The 19,855-nt window shown below is 32.2% G+C and overlaps 5 protein-coding genes across 5 annotated transcripts; 3 read left to right on the top strand and 2 right to left on the bottom strand.

Annotated features, from left to right (window-relative positions):
• Window positions 1–299: 299 nt before the first annotated feature.
• On the bottom strand, window positions 300–779 carry Tsp_05276 (conserved hypothetical protein). The gene is made up of 2 exons (XM_003371557.1): window positions 675–779; window positions 300–512 (listed from the first exon to the last, which is right to left on the bottom strand). The coding sequence occupies exons 1-2, from the start codon at window positions 777–779 to the stop codon at window positions 300–302; spliced, it is 318 nt and encodes a 105-aa protein (XP_003371605.1).
• Window positions 780–4,456: 3,677 nt separating this feature from the next.
• Tsp_05277 (hypothetical protein) lies at window positions 4,457–5,021 on the top strand. Its single transcript, XM_003371556.1, has 4 exons — window positions 4,457–4,529; window positions 4,612–4,751; window positions 4,822–4,898; window positions 4,982–5,021. The coding sequence occupies exons 1-4, from the start codon at window positions 4,457–4,459 to the stop codon at window positions 5,019–5,021; spliced, it is 330 nt and encodes a 109-aa protein (XP_003371604.1).
• A 777-nt stretch (window positions 5,022–5,798) lies between these two features.
• On the top strand, window positions 5,799–7,631 carry Tsp_05278 (zinc finger protein). Its single transcript, XM_003371555.1, has 4 exons — window positions 5,799–5,994; window positions 6,178–6,843; window positions 7,000–7,538; window positions 7,587–7,631. Exons 1-4 carry the CDS (start codon window positions 5,799–5,801, stop codon window positions 7,629–7,631), a joined length of 1,446 nt encoding a protein of 481 aa, XP_003371603.1.
• A 3,815-nt stretch (window positions 7,632–11,446) lies between these two features.
• On the top strand, window positions 11,447–13,368 carry Tsp_05279 (zinc finger homeobox protein 4). Its single transcript, XM_003371554.1, has 7 exons — window positions 11,447–11,484; window positions 11,532–11,587; window positions 11,924–11,996; window positions 12,029–12,053; window positions 12,110–12,219; window positions 12,712–12,923; window positions 13,352–13,368. The coding sequence occupies exons 1-7, from the start codon at window positions 11,447–11,449 to the stop codon at window positions 13,366–13,368; spliced, it is 531 nt and encodes a 176-aa protein (XP_003371602.1).
• Window positions 13,369–14,868: 1,500 nt separating this feature from the next.
• Window positions 14,869–15,342, bottom strand: Tsp_05280 (putative TonB-dependent receptor). Its single transcript, XM_003371553.1, has 3 exons — window positions 15,266–15,342; window positions 15,165–15,243; window positions 14,869–15,045 (listed from the first exon to the last, which is right to left on the bottom strand). The coding sequence occupies exons 1-3, from the start codon at window positions 15,340–15,342 to the stop codon at window positions 14,869–14,871; spliced, it is 333 nt and encodes a 110-aa protein (XP_003371601.1).
• Between the last annotated feature and the right edge of the window lie 4,513 nt (window positions 15,343–19,855).

Genomic DNA, 19,855 nt, shown 5'->3' with positions numbered 1-19,855 from the left:
AATTCTTATTCAACTTCCACCAGGCGGCCATGGCCACGCGCCACATGGTGCGCCGGGATGCTGGCGCTAAGCGGTCGTCGTTGACGGCCAGTGGTGAAATTATATTCCGTAATTTGATAATTTTAATTATTAATCAAAACTTTCTAATGACCCAGCAGTTCGCTAAGCGTCATCGACCGAATTATACATTCACTAATGACAGCGCACCACAACACAGCCAGGCCGGAGACTCTCGCTTTCCGTTTTATCCAATTACATAATTATTGCCCGACGATTTAGCGCCAGGCAATTAGAGCCGCTCAGCTTTCGTCAGCTACAATGTTCTCTCTTTCTACTTGCTCTGTGTGTGTGTGTGTGTGTGTGTTATTTTGCTTCTTCGACAACCGAACGCCCTCAACATTGATGCTTTGCTGGATCAACGGCTTCTCAGTTTTTATGTTGCTTCGATTTCTCATTTCGACATTTTCTTCTACTTTACATACAGATCCAGTTAAGCATATTTCACACGTATTCTGCAGAATTGTTGAAATGGAATATTTTCTTTTTTGTTGCAACAAACAAACAAATCCAAAAAGAAAAACCAATAGCCCAATGATGCGAATCAGTCAGTAGTCATCGGTTATATCATCCTGCATTTCCTAATCAAGCTCCTCCTTTTCCCGTGGTAATCGAACTGATTTCATTTCGTCATAGCATGATTCTTTGTTGACGTTTTTCAATTGCATAAGAACAATATACGCTTTTGCATAATTAACTGGACTTTTCAAGTCAAATATCATTTTTTTCCAATTATCATTTGCCACCCATTATTAACTTGCGTTGCAATTTGCAATTGAACTTGATATGTTTTTTAAAGTTCGCCCAAAAATGGCACCAACTTTCTACAGTTATGAAAAGCGTTTCAATATTGTAAATAATATATTGTTTTTTTTCAATTTTTAACAATATATTTTTTCTATGATTACTTACTTGATTATTAATAAATAGGCAGGTTTAATTACTGTATATTTTTCATTTAACTGTGTATATTTAATTGTCTTTTTAATTATTCATTTCAACTGTGCTTGCATTGTTAAAATATAATTTATTTTTCAAATGAGGTCAAAATACAAGTGTTTTCAATTTGCATAAATAGTAGCTGAAGTGATGCTAGGTAGACAGAGAGAGAGATATATATATATGGCTATTTTAATTTGGTGTTTGTTTGTTTAGTTCTATTTCGAAGACATTTATGTAAATTTATTATTCTTTTCATAATGGAACTTCGAAAAGATATTTTTAATGAAAAAGAGGAAGCAGCAATTTAAATGACAGAAGAACATAATAAATCCAATATTGAGTGTCAGTCCGGATCATACAGTATGTTCAAAGTATTAATTGTTTTTGTTTTATTTATTATTGCTGATAATGTTTTTAATTGTTTGTAAGCAATTGAACCTGAACTTGTAGCCTGAAAGCAGTGTTACGATGATATATAGATTTGCAAATATATGAAAGTACAATCAGTGCTTTTCGAAATTTGTTGTTATTTGGCAGTTTTGCTTTCTTCTAAACAGCGCTTGAACCTGTGCTATTATACAGTTTTTCTTCTGGCAGTTTCTACTAGAAGCATTATTTAATTTCAGCAATTAAATTAGTTGTGTTAATCGTTTTGAGCAGAAAAAACATGTTGAGCTGTGACAAATTGATGTGTTGTATTGCAACAGCGATGACTCAGCAGCTCACATGTAGCAGTGAGAAAAATCTTTCGCGTACTGTATGATAGATAATGCGCGCCTAGATCACGTGTAACATTTTTGTTGCAATAATTTTTTTCCGAACAATTTTTACTGAAACTGCAATGGAATATAAAAATGCTGATTTCTTTCACGCTGGCCATGTGTTGTGCTTTTTTTTCCATAGATGTGAATAATTTCGTCGAGGTTGTGTAAGAAACTAAAGAAAAAATTTAAATTGATTTGATTTGATTTGATTTGATTTGAAAAAAGATAATTTTCTAAAAATTATATCTGATGCTTATATTTTGAACCCATTTACAGAAGTCATTTTTGCTTTCATAATTGACTTTGGAAATGAAATTTGAAAATTGATACATGAAAAGAAAATAAAGTTGAAAAATTGTCAATTTATTGAACAGTTGAAATGCAGTAATAATATTCAGTTGCAAATTTAACAACATGTACAGATGATGAAGAGCGTATTTAAATAGTTTCATTAGTAATTTGTTGATTTCATACTGTCGCATAAAAGGATAAATGCGTTATATTTTAAATTGGTATTGAATTTATTCTAATCTATGGTTCTGTTTACGTAGCCTTGTAAAAAGGCAAGAAATAATGCTTGCTTTATGGTGGTATTTACGGCTTAGTATCGTTGTTTTGTTATTGCTATGTTTGTAACAAATTGCACTGCGATTGTTCAATTTTCAGCTTTCTACAATCGTCAGGTACATACTTTTTCGTCAGGTATTTTGAAGTTGACTTTTTGTTGAGTTGTAATTTTCGTTTTATTTTATAAAATTTATAATTATGATTATTGTTAAGCATGATTTAACAAATAACAAGTCCACTGTTTTCAGTAGATGCTGAGGTTGAAATGTAATTGTTTCGCAGTTTGTATAATAATTCTCTGAATATATGGTATGGTATGGTAATTCAGGAGCTTTCGAAATGTCCAAGTAGTACAGGATTGTTTTCAGATGTTGTTTAGCGTTGAAACGCAAACGCGATCTCATCAATTTGAAAACAGAAATAAAGTTAACGATGAAAAAATCAAATAATCAATTTTTTTCCTTTTGACGCCTTACGGCTTCTTACGTTTTAAAAATTTATTACTGAACAGTTGAAAATCGTTAAACAAACATAAAGTGAAGTCTAGCGCCTTATTTTAAAAAAGACCATCGAAACGCTTGGTGATCTGAACTGCTGGTTCAATGACGGCAAACGTGAACGCTTTGCGAAATTTTTGCTCCACTGATCGATTTTCAAAAAAAAAAACTTCTCAATGTCTGTCCAATGTATGTATTTCAGCAAAACCAAGTTGATGCTTATTTTGTTTTCTATATTTTTATCTGTATTCTTTTTTCTTTGTCTCAAATCAAATGTAAATATGTTTCCAAAATTGTCTGAAATTAATATCTGCCAAAAAATGAATTATTGTTGGTTTTGAGTTTATTTATTTTTTTTATTGCTGCATTATTGAAGGGCAATCAATGGTAGGAATTCTTTTCATTTTTCCACTACATGGCTAGGCTTGTTCGGCGGTGTCACAAATACATGTATGTCCCTATTCATTGTGCGTCGTAACACGTTGTGACGTGGTTGTGTTAATCTGTTACGCTTGATTGGAAAAATTTTCAAAATTACACCAAAACCAGGGTTGGAAAGCGTTTTCATTCGACCGTTTGTTTCGTCAGAGCAATCTTTCTCCTCTGCTCTGGCTCATAAACTGTGAAAGCAGTGTTTGTGAAACATTTAAAAATTTTCTCCACTTTTTTTTGCTTTGGTAGAAGAAATAAATGTAACCTTGCCGTACTTTTTTATTTAATAAACCATCATATTTATTCTTGTAACAATATATCAAAAACAAATTATTATTATAAACCATCAGCTTAACATATGAGTATTTTCATTTTCAACGTATTCAAATTCAAATCCGTTAGCTTTGACGTTTCTTTTATAATTATTAATCATCTAACCAACATATCATTATTGACATTACTTATAAATTCAAGATTTATGCAAAATAATGATAATAATAATACCAATAGTTAGATCATAATCTCAGCAGCATGTGATAATGATACTTTGGCAACTTCTATCGATTTGTTTGTTTCTATAGCAAAATTGTTGTATAATTTTATCTGTAAGTGAAATCTCTTTTTAAGCTGTTTTTCTTCCCTTGTGATCTTTACAAATGTAAAGAAAAAGCATCTACCCAATCTTGGTGCGTTTGCAAACCTGGTTTTAAGTTTTGTTTCAATGTAGTGTAAATTTAAGCACAGTTAGTTAAACTCACCATATACAGTGAGTGTGATTTTTACTTTTGATGATCGATGATGAATGATATGATTACTGTTCGCTGTTTCTTTTAGATATAGTTGAAAGCTTTGTTGCTTTTTTTTTATAAAACAGTTTCGCGTCTGTCAGTTTAATTATGCTAATGGAACTATTTTAAAATTAAAATGCCACATTTATAAATGTATATTTCAGCTTTGATTTGCAAATCTAAAAAAATAACATCTGCATGAAAAAGTGTAAGCATACTTTTTTTTCTTCTTTCTTTGATCAATTAGATACGACAGTTGAGTGGTTTTGCAATGTGTAACGTTTCTATAAAGTACTAACATCTTTGTTCAAGTTGCTTTATTTTCTAGTAAATAAAAAGCGTCATTGGTTTTGTATCAGTTGTCTTAATGTCAGCAGGCAATCTTTGAATATACTTTGAGTTGCTTTTTATGGGTCACTTTTCTGCGTCATCTGTTTGCTCTTGTCGCCTTTACAAAATTCTCCGCACAATAGCATTATTTGGTAATTTTAATTATATTTGCTCATTTGCCTGTTCCTTTCCGCGTGATGAATACACATTTGAATATTTAAAAATTTCTCAAAGTTGAACTATTTTATCACTTGTCCGTTACAATAAGTAGATGGAAATTTTGCCAACCTTGCCAGTGTATCAATTTTGAAACTGTTTCAACATTGCTCAACATTCAAGCACTTCTTATCTCTTCTTATTGGCCAGCTGTTGAAGTTTTTTCATACTTGTAGTTTGTCTATTGGTTGATAAATTGATACATTTGTTATACATTGTGAATTTCAGTTGATACAGATTGTCCGATTGCTGCTATTTATCGAGACGTGCGAGCATGCGCATCTCGTTGACGTTCCACTCACTTGGTTTTTTTACTTTTTTATTTTAGCATATTGTTTTGCCGTTATTGAAGCTTATAGCTAAGTTTGCGGTTTTTGTCCAGTTTCAGTTGGCAAAGTGCGCTGCGAGCTGGTTTGCGTTCTACTTAGTTAGCATTGCACTTTTCAGTCACCAAAGTTCTTGTCTAGATCAACCGGAAAAACAACGTTTTTCAAAGTTGCAATTAATTGTTACAGCAGGTGTTGCTTGCAGGTCGGCGCTGCTCCGCCTTTTCAACACCTCTTCACTTGCAAATTATTGGACTTTTTTTTCTCTTTCTCTCTCTCTCACCTACTCTCTCTCATTTGTGCACAAAGTTTGGGCGCATTTTGATACTGAAATGACGCCGTTATTATTACTGATCAGATTTGCAAACTCGCATCATTTTTACACTTGTATTTGCACGCCTGTTGAAATTGTATTGTTCACCTGAGCTGATAATTTTTGATATAATTTATACATTATCTCTCTCAACCTTTTCCTCTCTCCCTCTCTTCTTCCCTCTCTATTTTTCTCGAATCACTGACAACTCTCAAGCTTTTCCTTTTCCGTTTGTTCAAATTATCTATATTGGGTGAATAATGCAATAAGCAAAAGCTGTCATGTTCCTTGCTTTGTTTGCCCAAGTGACTCGATCTTCAACTTTTGAAACTCCTTTGTTTGTCGTCGCGCTAATCGCCGCCGACACGTCACACTGGCAAAGTTGTTGCACAATCGTGCTTTTTCGCGTTTATTTTCTAATTTGTTATTATATTTATATATGTATGTATATATGTATATATATAGCTTTGAACTTTTTGTCCATTTTTTAGATGCTACCTCTGCAAGCGCCGGTTGAAAAACGGCCCGTTGTCTGTACTACTGGTGGTTACGATTCATTGCCGGCAATGGAGGCTAGTGCCGCTGGTTGGGTGCTAGCAACCTGCGACGAGCCTTCGTCTGTTTTCTGTCACATCGCTTACAGCACTGATGGATGTGCAGCTTATTTAGTTGAGCATGAATCGAATGCAGTCGACAGGGATATCAAATGCCGTTTCGACGAACTTCTTGGCTCTGGTGAAACTCTCGTCAACGAACAGCATGGTGATTTGACATTTTTGCATCATCTTAGCACAGACGGGCAAAGGGGGTTTTACAAGTTAACACCGTACGAGTCCACTGCTGATGATCTTTCTTCTTCTTCTTCTTCTTCTTCTTCTTCAACACCTGGCCATTTGCTTTGCCTTGTTTGCAAATTACGTTTCGTTGCCGTGGATCGCTTTCTAGACCACTGCCGAAAGGCGCACACATTTGCCGGTCGTTTTTACACAACTCAGCCAGTGAATAATGCTGAAAACTGTGGATCACCCATCCGTGCAATTTTGCTGTCGACTTTAGAAGAAAGCGACAAACAACAGCAACAGCAACAACAGTCTGCACCGGCAATTACTGAGACGACATCAGCCGAAGAAACAAGCGATGAATTATCGAATGGTAAAACTACAGTTTCGGCAACTGGTCCAGGATTTTCTGGCTTAGCCATGCCAACCGCACCTTTGACACCTCAGTCGAGAAATTCGAGCAAAACTTTGAAATGTCCCAAGTGTAATTGGCATTACAAGTACCAAGAAACGTTGGAAATCCACATGAAAGAAAAACATGCGCAAGGTGACGTCAGTTGCGTTTATTGTCTCAGTAATCATCCGCATCCGAGGTTAGCTCGGGGTGAAAATTACATATGCGGATACAAGCCGTATCGTTGTGACATTTGCCACTATTCGACAACTACCAAAGGAAACTTGGCAATTCACATGCAGTCGGATAAGCATCTGAACAATATGCAAGAACTACAACACGCCGGGTTTGTTGGCGATGCTGCATCTGCAACTGCTACTAGTCAGCAACACTTGGCCATGACCAAAGCTCTCACCAATGACCAGCAACATTCAACTGGTGAAGCTTTATTTTTATTTTATATTTAAACAGAAAGTCAAAAATAATTTTAAAGGCTAATTGATGAATAACAGTTCTTGTTAATTGAAATCAAAAAGAACAAGAAATGAAAAAAGAATAAATTGAAATGCCATTTTGTGATTTATAATGTTTTAGGCCAACTGGTGCCAGTGAACAACAACAGTTCAGCGACAAAATCGTTGACATTCAGATGTGAGCCGTGCAATTATGAAACGTATATTGCTCGCAATTTGAAAATACACATGACAAGCGAAAAACACGCCCAAAATGCCGGATCTGTTCGACGAGATCAATCAAACGGGATGATAAAAACAGACGACAGTATTGCCGGTTGCATGCCATCTATGCTAGGTGGACCGTTGGAAATGAACTTTTTGTACGGTGGATTCGATCAACGTTGTTCGACTGAGTCGGGTCAGTCGGATGTGCAGACTTGGTTCGAAATTTCTGAGACAATGCATCATTTTCAATGCTGCATTTGTTTGGACTTCACCTGTGATACAGTGGAAGAAATGGCCAAACATGCTTTCTCAGATCGAGGGCATCCAAACGAATCAGATGTATCATTTGTATCTGGCAATTATCTATGCAATTTGTGTCGTTACAAAACCCATTTAAAGGCTAATTTTACTCTGCACATGAAAACGGACAAACATTTGCAACGTTTGCAACTGGTAAGTGCTGTTGAATGAATATATTTAACGCTTTCATTTAATTTGTAGTATGGGTTTTATTTGTCTAATTTCGATGAAACATTGCATTGTTGAATAATGTTAATTATATCTGTGTATAATAATCTGTATATCGATGTTTTTTCTTATATATATATATGTATGTGATTTGCAATGTGAAGAGGTAAAGTGAGTAGAATAGACGCAAAATGAAATCAATATTAGTATGTATGTATGTATGTAACTTTGCACCAGAAACAGTTTTGCACGATAGTTGAAATGAAATGAAAATTGAGAAGTAGGGAAAGTGAGCGTTTGATTTTGGAAATTAGAGAAAGGTTTTCAAAAGTTGACATTGCATAGCGAGCGCAATTTACACTCCGAATAGGCAGGCAGTATGAGTCATTTGATGACCAACTTTTCACACCAAGGACAAAATATATGTGCTTGGTTCAATTATTACACTAGTCGCCTGAAGAGGTTTAATAAAATTATAAAAAACAGGACAAAAATATAGGGATAGATTGATTCTTCTTGTTCTTGTTCATTTTCGTTTAGCTTACTGATTATTTTTGTCAAAGTCACACTTGCGGGCAGCATTTTTCTGTAACAGGATACAGAGCAAGGCGTAGGCGATTTTATTTGCCATCTCTTAAGTGAGTCAAGCAAATTGAATGCAAACAAGCATTGTTAACGAAATTTACAAACCAATAATGCTAGCTTATAGTTGTGTTGAATAATTATTTCACTTTTTTTGTTTGTTAAATTAAATTGAACTGCAAACTGCTAACAACAAAGCGTCTACACCCCACTCGCAGTGACGTCAGCGATTTTCAAAATTTTCATTTTCAAACACAAAAATTTTGTTGCTTTCAATTTAAGAGAGCACAAAAAAGCAGTTTCAAGTGTTGCATTCGTTGTGCAAGTTTGTTATACTTTTTTATGCATTTTTTCTATTTTTCAAAAATTATTTTGCGCATAATTTTTCATTCAACAGAATTCCACATCTGCATTTCGAAATTTTCAACCATCGCTTAGTGTATATGTATATATATATCGTTTCTGTTCAGCTGGATGAAAACTTGTAAATTGAGATTGATAAATTTTCTGCTGACTGATGCCAGCTGCTTACCGATCAATATTAAAAAATTATTCATTAAAAAGGAGAATATTGTGTGGCCTGCCTGCCTGCTTTCTTTCCAATCTACTGCATTTGCAATTTTTTTTTGATTTGTTCCCTATTAGCTCAAAAGCTTATTTCATCTGTTTTTATTATTTCATAAACAATACACCTGTGATTAAACAAAAAATAAACCACTATTCAAAATTGTTCACCATGCTGGTTTTGTCTTTTTTAATGTCATGAAATTTTATTAAAATTATCTGGTTAATAGAGTAACTTGTTTGCGGAGTGCAGTTTGTCAATAATTTTTCTGAAATAATGTTCGCTTTGAGAACACTGAAATATAGGAAGGAGAAGGCTAGGAAATTAAGACATACTTTCTTTGTCAAGTTGTAAAGAAAATGTAAGTTTATTTTTACATGTTGAAAAAGAACACAGCTTGCTAACATAGAACAGCTTATTATTACTAATATTATTATTATATTACTGAATGATTTCTTCAGAATGGATTACTTGTTTTTCGGAGTTGATTTTGTTGATGATTTTACATTTTTATTCATAAGTTTTATTTTCACCACTCTCTATGTACGTGAGTTTGTAGTAGTAGTAGTATATTGTGGGTAACAGATAAATTCCACACAACAAGCAACACTGCATGCATAATAAATAATAAAGTATGTTCATTTTTCCTTCGAGCACTCATCCATCATGCTTGTGTGGAGAAAAGAAACAAAAAAATGAAAAAAAAAACATTTTCCCACTGAAAATTGTCGTTCAGAGTGTTGCTTAAATAGAAAGCGATTTAAAATGATCAGAATATATGCAAAGTGGCAAGTTGCAAAGTTGACTGCTCAGAAATTGCCAGAAAATGGAATGCAAGCGAATATCAATATAGGGTAATTATTGTTTTGAGGTGAACGGTGGAAAATTTGAGCTTTTTCATCATCCATCACGTATTATTCTTTTGCAACTGCAAACTGACAAATGTGTGAAAAGTGACAAGACGACGACAACGCAAAATGTCATTAACACAAGAGGCCAGAGATTATTATCCAAATAAAGCATGCAATCACACAGGTTGTTGATTATGAGTCGATTGCAAACGAAAAATACAAGAGCTTTACAAATTTAATCTCAAACTACAGCGACGATATATATTAAAAAAAAAATATATATATATATAGTTTCTGTTTCTCGATATTGTTTGTTTCTTATTTTTTTTTGGCTATAAGCAACTCGATCAGTGGATGGATGTGAGCTTTGTACAAATATACATTTGCATTTATATGCAACTTTATAGATTTATTTTTTTGTTTTGCAAAATTATTTGAAAAAAGTTTTAGAAATTGTAAAAATTATTTTAAAATTGTTGAAACATTTTTCTTTCTCTCCAGTTTGGTTATCTTGCTTTTTCTCATGTTGCCATTGCATGAGAGCAAATATTAGCTCATGTCAATGAGCAACATTTCCAACAACAAATTGCTAAAATTGATACTATTATTTAGCTGTCTATCTATTTCACCGTTGTTGTTGTTGTTGTTGTTGATACTTTTTTTTACAGCATTAACAATTGAATTGCTTATATATATATATAAATATGTATATATTCTTATGTTGCTAATATAAATGTATATTTTCATTTGTTGTAACGATGTGAAAATTGCATTTTTCCCCTTTCTTCATTGTAAAAAGGAAATAATTGGGTAAAACATGTAACAAAATTCACTTATAAAAATAAGCTTTCACCCTAAATTTCACAGTCGCATTACAAAGTTTGGTTTTGCCAACACTGCTGCTGTTCAACCAAGATCTGTTCTAACAATCTGCGCAATTTTCAAAGGTTAGTAATGCAAAAAAAAAAACAATTATATTTTATTTTATAAAAACTTTTAATGAAATTGCTCGTCATGATAAGTGTTTTATTGTGTAGATGTATTTTTTTTTCATTTTCTGCTATTCTATGCATGCTGTTTCTAGTTTTCACTTTCCAACTTCTCTGTTTATGCAAATCATTAGCTGGAAACGTAATTTCTGTAATTGGTAGATTGATGTGAAATTATTGGACGAAACAAAAAGGTAATAATAAATAAACTATACGGTTTATGTGAAATCGATCAAATTGAGGAAGGTAGTTTGCTGGCTAACCAGGCTAGGTCTGACCAAGTTAGCTTTTGACTTCAGATGACGACAAGATTTGCAAATGAAAATCAGAAGAGGGTTCCCTCTTTACAAAGGCCTATTAACACTGTACAACAATATATGCAATGCAAATTCAGTGGTCGCAGATGAGTTTTGTTTTTTGTTTAATTTTTAAAATTAATACTTTTCGATCATCACTTTTTAAAGTTGATTTGATTTCAATATTTCGAACCTTTTTGCCCAAGATTTGTAGTTTTATTACAGAAACCTTGATGGCACTTTTGAATTTGGTGATTATTGATTTGGTGATGAATTGTTAATTTCATTTGTTTAATTTTAATTTTATACTCGTCATTGAATTTACTCGATGTGCTTTTAAAATATTAAAAATGTAAAATTTTTAATTTAAATAAATGAGTAGAAATATTCAATAATAATTACCTTTTTGAAAGATCAATTTTGATGAGGTAAAACTTTTTCCATTTTGACGGTTGCTCAGAGAGATGTATTATTTTTTTAAGCTACCAGAAAAAAGAAATTATTTTTTCCCAACCTGAAATTTGAGCATGGTAATAATATTTATTGTATGTAACTTTCGAGCTGCAACAAATGTACTATTATTAATAATTTTGTTGTTGTTGTTGTTGCAATGCCATGTGAATGTGATACACGAACATGCAATATTTTGTAAATGAGTTTTCTGTTTGTTCACTTTAAGCATTTTCCATTTTCAGTTGGTTCTTCAGTGAAACTGACAATAGAACAATATTTGAAAATATTGCTTATTCTAGTACTTTTTTTTTATATCAACACTTGCCATTCAAAGGTTGGTTAGTTACAAAATTTCTTTTCTTAGTTTCTTTTATATCGTTTGATACAAATGCAGATTTCATCAAATGAAAGGTATTGTTATTCTTTCTTTCTTTCTTTCTTTTTTTTGCATTTCTCCCAAGGGTTGGAGTAGTCAACTTAGTGTGCAAGCTGATGAAACTGGCAGCAGCTTCATTTTTGCTGAATCGAATGAAATGTTGAGCTCTAGCAAAACTATACTCCATCTCTCATATATAGTTTTTTAGGAAAAATCTTCTTTTCCAGCTTTCTTTATATATATATCATACAGATGTAGATAGTCCCCCAATGACATCCAATGCTTTTGTTGAATCTATTTTAATTTTCTTCGAAAAGGACAAGAAGCCGAAGTGAAAGCATAAATTTTCTTGTTGAAGTATAGAATAGTGTTAGAGGGTGGTGGTTGGGTTGGATTTTTAGCAGAAATTAAAAACGCTTTTCTGACGTGTTGTTCAAATTTCAGGTGAACCATATACAAGAGGGCACAATTTTGAAAGAGTGGCGTTTGCAGTTTCTGAATCACAATAATCCTGTGCAACTTCGCTGCGTTGCTTGCAACGACTTTTGCGACAAGTAAGCAATTGTCATATTGTTTTTTCAGGTTGTTGCCTAAAATGAAAAAAAAAAGAATAACAACAGAAAATTCCCCTGTTTGCTGTTCTTGGTTTTTCTTTTTTGTTACTGTTATTTATATTTAATCTTTTTACGGACTCTTTTTCTTCATTACCCTTTGAATTTCTATTGTTTCCATCGTCACTTTCATTCTTGCTTACTGTTGCAGAAGAATCGTTTTTCAGCCACACGAAAACCAACGCAATCGTAATAATTATTTCGGTTGCTATTATTCGCTTTATGTATATATATATATATATGTGTAAAAAATTTATATTATATAATATAATTCACGCACCAGGTTCTGTTCTGCTATCGAATTGTTGTTTTTGAACTTTGCAAAGTTGTCATGGCACGTATTATATTTTTCCAATTAGTCATCTGATTCAGCTTTGAAGCTTTTTTCTATTCTAATTAGCATCTGATTTGTCTTTTCTTTTTCTTTTTTAATAGTTTACATAAGCTGCAATCTCACGTGGCAACGTTCAGGCACAAATGTTGCAGTAGAGCTTTGCAGAAAGTACGCTTAGCTGATGTGGCATTGGACAGTACGCTCAAAGATTCACAAACTAATGCCGGCAATTGCGATGATCAACTTTCACCAAGCCGCATACTTTACTGTGTACTATGTCGCTTTATTGCACCGGACAAAAAGCGCATGCTGGGTAAGAAGTTCTATTTTTTTTTCGATTATTGCTTATTTTTTTATTTTTTGATCATCATCATAATTGAATAATACTTTTTCAATATTTTCACTTGTACTTAATTAAGTGGTACTACAATTGAAATTATTGAACTGTTTTTTTTTGCTTTGTTTCAATCCGATTTTAAATAAGCAGCATATTTCCACAGCTATGTGTGTAATTGAACGGATAGAACATAAAGCTAACTCATAATCGCATGTTACATGGTAGCATTGGACTGGTCATAATAAGAAATTGTTTTTTCTTGTATTTTTTTTATAACAAAAAATGCAATTATATGGGCAGTTGATGTTTATCAGTGAAGATGATCAGAATTGAAATACAAAAGCCTTGCAATTCTACTTGCATCATTATTCATGTTCTAGAATTTCATATAGCTAGTTTTTAAGCAAAATTGATTTTCTAAAAATAGGCATTTTCTCTCTGTCTGCCTGTCTGTCTGCCTGCTTGTCTACCTCTCTCTCTCTCTCTTTCTCTTTTTGTCTGTTTTTCTCTTTCTCTCAACCCAACATCCACATTATATAGTTAAAAATAATATGGTAAAACAAGATTTAATTCACGGAGGTTAAAATTTAATTTGGACATATTTAAATATGGTAAATTTTAAAAATGTTCCACTTGCTTGTGTTATCCATGAACAAATTTTGCATTTTGCACTGAGCTATACAAAAACAGTGAAACAAAAAATATCTTTGAAATTTTGTAGGTGATTCTCACGGTTAATATTTATTCTTATCTATAGAAGAGTATGGCAATTTTGTAGTAGCGTTGGAAAGTTAGTTGTAAATCAGACAAAGGTGAAATTTGTTTTTAAATAATCAAATAATATTTTCAGTCAGAGATGTTGTGGAAGTTTATTGTGTAAAGTAGGAAAATCAAGACAAGCAATAATAGATAATGTTGAAATTTTTACAATTAATTCATCTACATTCTCAGTGTGGATATTTTGCGAAGGTGTTATTTTTTGTTCTTACTTTTGTGAATTCAGTGGATTTATTTGGCAGTGTTTAATAATTATTAAGTGTGTCAAAACGATGTTAGCCAATTTGGGACAGTAACCTTCAGTTTTGTTTGACTGTTAGATGCTATCACTGACATTTGAAAATGTATTCACAAATGTGAAGCAGGTTTTCATGTTTTATTGTTTTCCAAGCCCATAATGTTTGCTGATGTAAATCTCTTGTTGAAAATGACGTGTTATTATTTTACATTGCGGTTACTTAGGCACACACACACACACACACACACACACACACATGACCCTGTATGAAATATTAGAAATGGACAGAAAATCATATTTATCGACCAGTTTCAGTAAAACAATTTAACAAACGTGTAAAATAATAATTATAATAAAAATATTATTATTAAAAGTTAAATTCAATTTAATGCATATCTTAAGCACAGAGAAAAGTATAGAGTGCAATTTGCTATTTATTGCAGCAATGAATTGTAAAGAAATGGTAGTCGTTTTTCAGAAAACGTAATTTTAATATTGTTTTAAGTTTTTTGTAATTTGTGTGAACAATTGTCCAAATATTTTGTGTATTTCATAAATTTATTAGAGTGAAACGTATTGACAAGTAAATTTCATTTCACAGTGCGAATGATAATTCACAGTTAATTTTCACAACTTTATTTCACTATTAATATCATCTTGTTGTTGAACAATAAAGCAGCTGAACATCTGTTAAACAAAAGCCAAATATATATATATATATGTTATATATATATATATATATATATATATATATATGCTTATATATATATATAACATATATATATATGCTTATATATATATATATGCTTATATATATATATAACATATAATAATTTAATTTTATTATTTTATGAAATAAAGTTTTTCGTTTTTTTTTTTCATTTTAGCCCATCTCCTATCTTTGAATCATACTGAAGCGGTCAACGAAGTGTTAGTCAGTATGGAGATGAACGCTGGATTTTCTGGCGCTGATCCAGCTGGCCAAGATGAATTTTTGCTTCCCGATTGGGTTGAAGAACGACAATGGAACGGTAACAATTCATCAGTGTTGATGTCGTCGATTTTAGAATATGGTAAGAAAGTCTGATTAATTTTTCTATTCGTTTTTATTCACCAAATTTGCATCACTTCATAAAGGACTGCATATTATAATTTTATTTGAGCACTAAAACAAAAAGAGATTCCAATCATGACAACAATACGTTGCTGAACAGTGAAATAAGCTTTCTTCCACAAAGGGTGGTGCAATCTATCTGAATAGTATTGAATGTAGAGTTGGTTCTGAATAGGACAGAATAATTACGTTTGAGATGAGAAAATGGCAGAATGATGGCAAAACAATGAACGATAGGATAGGACGGACAGTTGCAGTGTTTTCATTCTGTAGTAAGCTTTAAACTGGTTTCAAAAATTAACTATTCTTGTACAGCTAAAAAAGGACGATACTTGCTTTTTTTTAAATATGTCTTGTAAAAATTTCTCATGCTATACAAAACAGATGATGCTGCTTTGAATCTTAGCAACGGTATATTATTATGCTTCTTTATGGTTTCTTGTGGTCATTTCTTTTTTTTGAGTAAGTTCAACATCATTCATTGCACAGATGCAGTTTTTAAGATGTAAAATTCTGCAAAAAAAACACACAGTAAACATTACAGTACACGTCAAAAAAAGTATACGAACTATTCGATTGAAAAGATAAAAAATACAAATTGTTTCAATAATGAATGCTGCTACACTGAATGAGTTTGCTAAAATGAGATCAGGAATATGATGAAACAGTGTTCAGCGATTTACATCTATTATACAGATTGTGCAGCATTATTTTCTTTTGTAATCTTATAGAAATGTTTTGAATAATTTTTTCCACTTTTACGTGCAACTTTTTTCATTAGTGAACCAAACATTCCTACAATTTCTACTATTTGCTTCATATTGATAATTATAATAATAACAATAATGGTGGCAATAAATTCCAGCTACAGATGATGATTGAATCAGAAGAGAGGAATTTTTCCAAATATGATCACAACTTTATAAAATTGGGTCTGCTTGAAATGATTGTCGATTCGGTATTCTGAATTTTAGCATCTTACCTTGCAGTAAAAGGACAGGCTAATTTTGATACGTTGTTCGTTTATCGGTAGGTCATTGTGACATTTAGCTTTGCCATTTGACTTTTACTACGACTTTTAATGTGCTCTTTGGAAAAATTATCAACGAGCCGGAATAAAATTCAATGGCCCATTTCTAATCTCACTCTGCCTCGAGTGTATTTCAATAAAACGGCTATCCAAAATGATGTCTTCTTCTTCTTCTTCATCATTCTTTGACAAACGACCTGTTGTTGTAAATTTAATTAACGTGCCTGTGGTTCTCATTTTGCTTGTAAAATAGATGCTTTAATATTTATTAATTAATTGAAAATTTTTGTACAGAGTCATTTCTGTTACATTTTTTTAAATAATGGTATTCGAGATAAATTGAAATGTGATTGAATTTTGTATGATAATTTGTCAGCAGTTATGCTTGTGAAATATGTGAAAAGTGAAAACATTATTCCGCGTTATTCTTCCGTCCAAATATAGGGTAGTAGTTATTGGATGTTAATTAAGAATGTTTGTTCTTTTGTGAATTTCTTGTTCAAACTCAATTTCACAACAATGCATCACTGTTCACTTGACAATGGGTAGCCAAAAGTGGAAAACTATAAAAACTGCATGAGGAAGATTGAAAATTACCGGAGGCATATTTAGAACAATTATTTGCACAATAGCTATTTATGCAAATTCTCTTGATTGTTCTACAGCTGATTGCTGATACAATCAATCACGTTCAATTAGTCATATTTCCTATTGTGAATAGCAGGATATTAATTCTTTTTTAATCCCAAGCTTTGCAGACATTTTTTTTTTCAAATTGAGAGTTCGAATTGGAAATTTTCTTTCTTATTTTTATTTTTTACTGTCATTATTCACCAATCAAGTTAAAATATTATGATGCTAGTTGAAAGTTTTTTGACAGTTTTTACGTCGTAATGTAATAAAATTGCTTGAGCCCTACTTGAATCAATCAACAAGCACTGATCATTATTATTCAGCAAAGTATAAAAAGCCATGCTGTTGTTTTGTTGTAATTGTGGCTTTTCTTCCTCGTCATGTAGTAAAATTAAATAATCATCATCAGTCTGTCGTGGAAAATCATCCATCTGCTGTGAAACTAGAATTGTCATTAATAATATAGTGTTTTCCAGCTTCTGCGAAAGTTCCAACAAATTAACATACAGTCCTCAGATCTATCTATCTATCTATCTATATGCATTGACTTGCAATCGACATTTTCAGTTTCCAGTCCTTTCTATTAATTAAACAATTTGGGCAACTTTTTCTTTGGCCCATTTTGTTTGAAATTTACGCTTTTTCTTTTACATTTATAATTCAGAAATTTATTAAATTATGATATTTAATATGCATTTTACATAAAGGATACAAGGCAAGGAAGGGGTTTTGAAAAAAAAATAATAATAAATAGATAAAATAGCAGTATATATATACTACTACTAGTACTTTTGAGATTGCATTCGATTTGTTTTATTTATTGTATTATGGATAATGAAAGTAAAAAAATTTACATTTGCAATAATTACTGAAGTGTGTATATTTGTAAGAAAGATGTGTATGCTTATGAATTGGAAAAATTAGTTAAGTCAGTCAGTCAGTCAGTCAACCAGCGGGTTTTGCTTATTGAGCTAAGAAGAAATTCACTAGCCACTTCCGATTCAGCTAGTTTACTTTGCAAATTGAAACTGGCTGAAGCGATTCACTGCTTTTACAGACTGGTCTTTTATGTTTTGCATACGTTTATATTATTATGCAAAACTGGTTGTTGATAAAATTATTCATCTCAACTAAGCATTTCATTCTCATTTTTACTACTAATTGCTTTCTCTGTTTAAACATCGCTCGCACACACACACTTTCTTGTTTTATTTTCTCAACAATTTCTTCATTTCAAATTTTCCACTTGATAAAATTATTATTAATTTTCCAATATAATAGAAACTTTCAAATATTCTACTCGAAATTCTCCTCAACTGTACTTAATATAATTGGGCATGATTTAGTTTTATTGATTCATCATTAATGGCATTCTTTTCTTTTCTTTTTTTTTGTCGAGTCTATAAAATGTCCATATTCACCAAGAGGAAAGAATTCTGGTGCGGTTCCTTGAACTGAAATTATAATTATCTTCAGTTATATTTGTAAAAGGGTACACATGGGAAATGGGTTTTTTGCGGTTGACAATAATTGTCACTTTAAAAGAAAAAAAAAGAAATATATTACAGTAAAAATTATACATGCATATTTGAAGTAGCTTTCATTATGTTTGACCGTGGTGATATGTGTGACCTTTCCAATGTGGAAGGACGCGTTTGATTTGAAAAGAAATTCATTTCTCCATTTCCTCATTTGTAGAATTTGTTATTAGCACATTTATTTTTTTTAATTATTCGATTAATGATTTTCGAGTGCGTGATAATATCATGAGCTATTTTCGAAACAGGCGAAAAACATGATGTTTGTTGTTTCTCTTTTGGAAAAAGTTTCACCAAACGCAATTTTGAACATCCATTTTTGTTGTTTTTTTTCCTTATTAACATATAATATGTGGAACATTTTATGCATATTTCTAATTTAGGTTGATTAAGTTTTGCATATCTATTCAAATTGCACTTTGTAGTAGTAATTTATCTCAATTGTGTGTAACTGTCTCTTTTTTCGGGTTATTTTGAGAATTTTAAAAATAATATTATTTTCCAACTGAAGATGAGCATAAGTGGGGAATGATTTGAAATTTTTTTATTAAAACTGTATTTTCTGTGCACATTATACTATAAACTTTTAATGTACAGTAATTTTATTAAACAATTTAAATATCTTTTTGATTTCCTACTCAAATTATACTCAAATAAATTTTCAATTTGCCTTTTATATTCTATTGTATTGTGTGAATTTGATTCACTGTATTTCTGTATTGTTTTATAGTTTATTTTGGTATATTTTTTGATAGGAATTTTTTTTCTTTCCATTTGCTTCTTCATGTCAATAGGCGCTGATTAAGTGATCCATTTTTCTGCCACTTCACCAGCAAATTCAGCAGAAACATTGTTGTGCTGAACTATTGCGGGTCAGTTGTCCTGAATTGAACCTGAACTGTATTATTTGGCACATTCCTGAGTTGATCTTTTATTAAATTGACAACAGCTTAAGCAGCATATGTGCATATAGCAGTTTCAGCTAAACTAATCTCATTCGGCCACGAGGTCGCCATTTTCCATTGTCAAGTTCAGCTTGTTGTTGATGAGTTATTTACTCGGGTCATCGTGGGTCCGTTGTTTTCCGCTTTGTTAGCGTGTATAATTCCAAAAGCGTGGCTGGTAAACAACCGACCCACCATTTTCTCGCCCTTTGTTCTCCACACTGTCTCTGGTTAACTAGTGACAATAACTGCAGTCTTTCACATGTAGATCACTCATTCACCTTGAAGCGACCGATTCTCTTTACGAACAATGGATTCAGTTGCTGATGACGAGCATATTTTCATTCTCTCACCGGTCTGAAAATCTGTGTCGTGTTGGATGGAACGCTCTCATAAAGTTTGGCCTTGATGTGTTTTCTAGAAAATTAATAATAGCGCTTTGCAGCAATAATGGTTGACTAGCTGGCATTTTAATGAAAGTTTTGGTAATTTTTGGCACAGGCCGCGCGGTCTTGCAGACTTCTTACTTCTTATTGCTATTTTGTCTATTGCCGCTTTATTGATCTGAACTAGTCAGTCTCAATCAGGTGGAGACATCAAGGAACATGTCACAACTTCAGCTTTTCCTAATTAT

Source organism: Trichinella spiralis (genome assembly GCF_000181795.1).
Source record: "Trichinella spiralis strain ISS 195 chromosome Unknown Scfld9, whole genome shotgun sequence".
In the NCBI taxonomy this organism is placed as follows: Eukaryota; Metazoa; Nematoda; class Enoplea; order Trichinellida; family Trichinellidae; genus Trichinella; species Trichinella spiralis.
The sequence above is the reverse complement of the archived record's forward strand: the minus strand, read 5'-3'. Positions and strand labels throughout refer to the sequence as shown.

What these genes read in the sequence shown, in the direction of transcription:
- Tsp_05276 (XM_003371557.1), bottom strand. Translation starts at nt 779, where the DNA reads ATGATATTTGACTTGAAAAGTCCAGTTAATTATGCAAAAGCGTATATT. An exon ending in GCTATGACGAAATGAAATCA is followed by an intron (nt 513 to 674) that starts GTTCGATTACCA and finishes ACAATTCTGCAG; the next exon opens with AATACGTGTGAAATATGCTT.
- Tsp_05277 (XM_003371556.1), top strand. Translation starts at nt 4,457, where the DNA reads ATGGGTCACTTTTCTGCGTCATCTGTTTGCTCTTGTCGCCTTTACAAA. An exon ending in CCGCACAATAGCATTATTTG is followed by an intron (nt 4,530 to 4,611) that starts GTAATTTTAATT and finishes AATTTCTCAAAG; the next exon opens with TTGAACTATTTTATCACTTG. An exon ending in CTTATTGGCCAGCTGTTGAA is followed by an intron (nt 4,752 to 4,821) that starts GTTTTTTCATAC and finishes TGTGAATTTCAG; the next exon opens with TTGATACAGATTGTCCGATT.
- Tsp_05278 (XM_003371555.1), top strand. Translation starts at nt 5,799, where the DNA reads ATGGAGGCTAGTGCCGCTGGTTGGGTGCTAGCAACCTGCGACGAGCCT. An exon ending in TCTCGTCAACGAACAGCATG is followed by an intron (nt 5,995 to 6,177) that starts GTGATTTGACAT and finishes ATCGCTTTCTAG; the next exon opens with ACCACTGCCGAAAGGCGCAC. An exon ending in TGACCAGCAACATTCAACTG is followed by an intron (nt 6,844 to 6,999) that starts GTGAAGCTTTAT and finishes ATAATGTTTTAG; the next exon opens with GCCAACTGGTGCCAGTGAAC.
- Tsp_05279 (XM_003371554.1), top strand. Translation starts at nt 11,447, where the DNA reads ATGCCATGTGAATGTGATACACGAACATGCAATATTTT. An exon ending in ACACGAACATGCAATATTTT is followed by an intron (nt 11,485 to 11,531) that starts GTAAATGAGTTT and finishes TTCCATTTTCAG; the next exon opens with TTGGTTCTTCAGTGAAACTG. An exon ending in TGAAAATATTGCTTATTCTA is followed by an intron (nt 11,588 to 11,923) that starts GTACTTTTTTTT and finishes ATACAGATGTAG; the next exon opens with ATAGTCCCCCAATGACATCC.
- Tsp_05280 (XM_003371553.1), bottom strand. Translation starts at nt 15,342, where the DNA reads ATGAAAACACTGCAACTGTCCGTCCTATCCTATCGTTCATTGTTTTGC. An exon ending in TTATTTCACTGTTCAGCAAC is followed by an intron (nt 15,046 to 15,164) that starts GTATTGTTGTCA and finishes AAAATTAATCAG; the next exon opens with ACTTTCTTACCATATTCTAA.